The sequence below is a fragment of the Papio anubis genome, chromosome 8, assembly GCF_008728515.1.
Source record: "Papio anubis isolate 15944 chromosome 8, Panubis1.0, whole genome shotgun sequence".
Taxonomy (NCBI): Eukaryota; Metazoa; Chordata; class Mammalia; order Primates; family Cercopithecidae; genus Papio; species Papio anubis.
Genome location: NC_044983.1, coordinates 6,915,748 through 6,921,390, shown reverse-complemented (window position 1 = coordinate 6,921,390; position 5,643 = coordinate 6,915,748). Strand labels below are relative to the sequence as shown.

The 5,643-nt window shown below is 38.9% G+C and overlaps 1 protein-coding gene across 1 annotated transcript; it reads right to left on the bottom strand.

The window, feature by feature from the left end:
- Window positions 1–789: 789 nt before the first annotated feature.
- On the bottom strand, window positions 790–5,592 carry DEFB108B (defensin beta 108B). Its single transcript, XM_017962487.3, has 2 exons — window positions 5,171–5,592; window positions 790–1,123 (listed from the first exon to the last, which is right to left on the bottom strand). Exons 1-2 carry the CDS (start codon window positions 5,256–5,258, stop codon window positions 960–962), a joined length of 252 nt encoding a protein of 83 aa, XP_017817976.3. The 5' UTR covers window positions 5,259–5,592; the 3' UTR covers window positions 790–959.
- Between the last annotated feature and the right edge of the window lie 51 nt (window positions 5,593–5,643).

Genomic DNA, 5,643 nt, shown 5'->3' with positions numbered 1-5,643 from the left:
AATGCGGTGTTTTAAAAGATGGAAGAAGATGCTGAATGATTATGCCCAGTGAAAGTTGGGAACTAAAGGAATTCCCTGAATCTCGGCCAGGCATACATGTACAAACCCAGGGAATTGGCCTTTGAAAAGGGTGTGGAAGAAATTGCCTTTAATCTGAGTGCAACTCTTTTTTTTTGTAATTTAGATTTCTGATGAAGTCTGGTTGATGTGGAAATACGTGATTGTGCAAGTTTCCCATGTGCTGCACCTTTATCTGGGAGAGACAAACCCCTGCAAGGTTGCATGGAATAGGATAGTGCATTTTCCCAGTGAAAAAGGGAAGTAGTCTTCCCAGATGCAGGATGAAGGGTTGCAGTGCTAGGCAAAAGCAATGGATATGGTGAAAATTCCCCGACCCTGCTGTAGGTCATTTTCAACTAAGAGCTCATCTAGATCGGATAGAAGGATACTGGAAACCAAACAGTAATCAAGTCACAACATGTAATATAAACTTCTTTCTTTCTTTTTTTTTTTTTTTGAGACAGAGTCTAGCTCTGTCGCCCAGGCTGGAGTGCAGTATTGTGATCACGGCTCACTGCAGCCTCCACCTTGTGGGTTCAAGCGATTCTCCTGCTTCAGCCTCCTGAGTAGCTGGGATTACAGGAGCCCGCCACGATGCCTGGCTAAATTTTTGAATTTTTAGAAGAGACAGGGTTTCACCATGTTGGCCAGAATGGTCTTGATCTCCTGACCTCATGATCCACCCACCTTGGCCTCCCAAAGTGCTGGGATTACAGGTGTGAGTCACCGTGCCCAGCCGGTAATATAAACTTTTAAAAGAGGTTTTGTGCTTGTTGGTTTTGCTTTATTCTTTATTGAGGATTCAATAAAAATCCCTGTGAGAAAAAGGAAGAGAGGGAAAGGGAGACAGGGAGAGGGAGAGAGAAAAAGAACACAAAACATCCAGAAAACAACAGGCTTCAGTCCATTTGGGGTGTAGTGCTCTCAATTCTTGGTTGATGCCCCAGAGGCAGGCAGCAGGGTCGGCTATTTAAACATCTCCCAACATGGATTTCTGTTTTGAGGCAAAAGTCCCGACAGGAGCCATTTGGACGTTCACAGATCTCCTTGAATTTGCCCCTGGCTGCACGCAGAAGAGCGTTATTGTAACCATTCATCAGTCTTTCTTACTTTGTATTGAATTACATGGACGTAGGGGGCAGTGCCTGAGGATAATCTTGTGTGGATTTTTGTGTGTGTGTGTGTATGTGTGTTATTTGATTTCTTAAACACTTAAAAATCTGCTGTCATACAAAAATTTGGATTTTTTGGTGTTCTTGAAAAATCTGAGAATATTGGGTGCACCTACATGACAAAAGACTGGAGGTGAATAGCCCGCTCCCCTTTACAAGTTCTACAGCATGCACGTTTCAGTTTATTTATTCCTTATTATCTCCTAACACTGATGGGAGATATCAGCCTTTCAAAAAATATAATGTCTTATACTATGGATTTTCCCGGAGTGAAAGAGAAGAAAATCTCTTTCGGCTGCTCTCTTTTTATTTCTACACACACACACACACACACACACACACACACACACAAAATATGATAGGTTACAATAGGTGTATCTTTCAAAAGTAGAACTGAAATGTAGACCTAAAAGATCATATACTTTAAGGAAATTGTTAGAGAGGATATTTTTTTCTGTGGAAGGGAACAATATTCCTATGTGTTTAACACACAAATATATATGTGCAAGTACTTGTTACACCCTGTGACTTCACTCACTTCTTATAGCTCTGGCACTGGTCTTTGAGGTTGCAATTTTTCTCTAGAAACCATTGCATATATTAGGGGTGAAACATTCAAGGTCTTCTTAAAGGCTCAAAAACTATACTTGTTGAAAACATTTAATAGTATTTCCTTTATGTCCTAAGATATCACTGCCCTGGGGATAGGCCACCCACATTGAGATGTTTAGTTTGAAAAGTGTTTTAATTCTGAGCAGTCTTTGTATGTAACACAGAGCACCTTTTCCATGACAACTTCTTGACAATAAGAGAGGTATAAAAACCAGCACTTCTTTTTTCTATTCTGGAACACAAAAGCCAATTCTATAATAGCTTTCAATCAGTACAGCGATTTTAATATACATTCAGTAAATACCTATTGAGTTACACTGAAATCCAAATGCATTAGATTCAATTTAACTTTTCAGTGGTCACAAAGCAATTAGTGGATTGATGTGAAGACCAAATACATGCAACGTCATATTTCTATCTATAAGGTAAATTGTGAAATAATTAAACGTTATGCTTTTTTAAAGACAATGATAATTCTAAATGTTGAGCACTTGGTAGAAACAAGCTGAAATCTGAGTTTTTTGAGCCCTGAACTTTCCGTCTTTTCCTTTTATCTGTAACTAGTCAACTATTATGTATGTAGAGCCCATTGGCCTTGGGCTAAAATTGGCCCTTTGCAGCTGGAAGAGTCATGAGAGATTAGTATAGTGTAGAGGATGAACCACTGACCTGTCTTGTGATATGTGATAAATCACTCTTGAACATCCCTCTGTTGTAGTACTTCCAGAATCTGATTCAAGTCTTGGCTTATAATAGGTATTCAGTAAATGATTGTGGAATAATTGATTAAAATACGGCTATGTTCTATCTTGTAACATGTTTGTGTGGAAATTTGTTGTTACTCTTAGTTCACAGGTGTTTGAATCATGTGTACTATTTTACTATACTGGACCCTATTGAGCATTTTATTTTCAAACTACTTTTCAAAAAACTTAATACAGAACTACCATTTGACCCAGTAATCTCATTACTGGGTATATTCCCAAAGGAAAATAAATTAGTCTTGTAAAAAGACGTAAATTTGTATGTTCATCACAGCGGTATTCCCAATAGCAAATGTATGGAATCAAACTAGGTGTTCATCAACAGTGGATTGAATAAAGAAAATGTAGTATATATATATCATGGAATACTATGCAGCCATAAAAAGAACAAAATTGTGTCCTGTGCAGCAACATGGATGCAGCTGGAGGACTTTATTCTAAGCAAATTAGCTCAGGAACAGAAAGCCAAATACCACACATTCTCAGTTATAAGTGGGAGCTCAGCAATGAGTGCACATGGACATAAAAATGGGAACAACAGAGATTGGGTCCTACCAGGAGCGGAGGGAGAGGGAAAAAGGTCTGAAAAGCTACCCTTGGGGTACACCCTACCTGAGTGACAGAGTTATTCATACCCCAAACCTCAATATCACACAATATACCCATGTAACAAATCTGCACATGCACTCCCTGAATCTAAAATAAAGGTTGAAATTATTTTAAAATGTTCAAATTACAAAGGACTTTGTAAAATTATGATGTACCATTGTTCATTTGCAAGAATTCAGGTAACATTAGGGATTTAAAAAATATTTTGTTTTTATTCGTTCTTTGCTTGTAAACCTTGTGTCTTGCATATTGTGGGCACAGTGTCTTTCCCAGCTATTTGCTTGGGGAAGAAAAGTTAGAGTTACAATGAACATCAAAGGCTATCTTGTCTAGTAACTTACCTTACAGATGAGGAAATGAGCTGAGGGAAAGGAAGAAACTTGCCCAAGATCACCCAGTGATCAAGTGAGGAAGGTGATAGGGACAGCACTAACGCTTGGTATTCTGAGCCTCATTCTATTTTCCACTCTTGCCCCTTCTCTGTTTCCTCCTCTCTTCCCTAGCCTTCTAAAGAAAACTTTGCAGTTCTGCTGCAAAGTCTACCTAAGGACATCCAGAGGAGACACCACCTTTCATCAGACTGCGTTCTTTAGTACTGTCCTGCGTGGTCTTCCCCAGTCTTGTTGTATCCCATTTTTGACTGTAAGTAGTGCTTCTGCTGTGCTGTTCTATCCAATTAGTTTCTTCTATTTCGATTGAGTGACAGTGAAAACAAACAAACAAAAAATTTGTTTATCCAAATTTGGAACTTTTAAACCTTGATTAAAAGCATTGATTTTCTGGGGCTATAGAAGTAAGACACATATTTTAAAATATTTTTAACTGATTAAAAAAAAATCAAACCCATGTATTTAACCAGGGTGACTGTTTAACAAGTACCAGTCAGATAGGTCTTCAGTAATGCCACAAGGATAACAATCTCATAAGTCAGTACCCGATGTCGTGTGCTACTGAGCTCATATAATTGGATATGGTATCACCTATTATCAGGCTTTAGAAAGTCACACAAAGAAACAGCACTACAGAACCCTAAGGTGGGATGTACAGGGAAAGCCAGGATATTAAAACAAAGCATTGACCCTGACATTTACCCCACTGTTGGGAAAAACTTCAGTTTCCAGGGCCTTAATTTTTTCCTCTATAAAACAGCAAAAATAGAAGCAATAAGTTGCTTATTCATCCTTGAATACACATGTTCAGGACTTTCCAAAAAATTTTCGGATCTATTTTGGGTGTCTAGTAACCTCCTTGGGCAAATCCAAGAAGCCCTATACACACTTCTCCAAAGCATGTCTGTGCGAGGGGCCTTATACCTGTGATTAATGTTTGCTTGCTGAATGCAGTAGGCTATGCTCTGGTGTGGGGTCATCCCTGGTCCCTGTGTTTAAGTTCTACATTACAAGACTAGATGCTGAGAAGGAAGAGGGAAAGCTAGGGATTGAGATGGAGCCTTAAGAGGAAAAGTCAAGCCCCAGGGACCAACAGTACTGGGGAACAATAAGTTAAAGATTTCTTAGACTATAGTAATATTTTCAAAGAGACTTCTTCCACCAATCCCTTCTGTCTGAGCCTACCACAGCTTTGGAATAGCTCTTATGCCAGTGTCTTAGGATAAATAACTTTTGCTGAAAGAAACTGGAGGAGTTTTGGAGACCAAGATTTAGTAGAATAATGCCTGATTTTTAATTTCGGAGGTCTTGTAACTGCTAGTAAACTTGCCTAATTTAGAGATGGAATAAGAGGGTTTCAAAGACTTGAAACACGATTGACTTCATCTAAGTGAGTTGCTATGGAGAATTAATGAATTAGGTGGCTGCAGGCTCCTCAGTCAATGTGTCTTCCAGATTTCCTATGAGATCCCCTATCTGGTCATAGATGATGGTGATTTCTCTTTGAGTACTGAATCCCTGTAAGGTGTTAGGCACTCCATTCTTACCAAGTTTATTTTGTTACCTGGTAGAACTTGGCTCATAAAGAAGAAAATGGTGAAGAGGAAGACAGGAATCCTCATGGCTGAAGAAAGAAGAAAGTTTGGCTTCATTTCCAGGAGGCAGAGAAAACTTCCGTCTGTGGTTCTCTAGCACCAGTGGAATGTCTCTGTTTGGATAATAAGAGCCTTTCTGTACCTCATTAGGGATATTCATAGATAGAGGTGTTCTATGCCTGCAAAATTGCTTTTATGGGAGGACTGAGAGTCCTTTTTTTATTGGACAGCCAGTTCATTAGAATGATGTGGGTGCACAGTTTTGGCCAGAAAACCTTGTTCAATGGGAACATAAGCTACAAACATTTTGGCAAAAGATGAAAGTTTATGAACAAACAACCATTTATATTGTTACAATAAATTAGACTGTGTTGAGAAACCAGTTGCTTTCGTTAATTTTGTTAGTGAACACTTCCCAGACTTTACTAGCCCTGCTAAGAAT

What these genes read in the sequence shown, in the direction of transcription:
- DEFB108B (XM_017962487.3), bottom strand. Translation starts at nt 5,258, where the DNA reads ATGAAGCCAAACTTTCTTCTTTCTTCAGCCATGAGGATTCCTGTCTTC. An exon ending in TATGAGCCAAGTTCTACCAG is followed by an intron (nt 1,124 to 5,170) that starts GTAACAAAATAA and finishes TTCTGCGTGCAG; the next exon opens with CCAGGGGCAAATTCAAGGAG.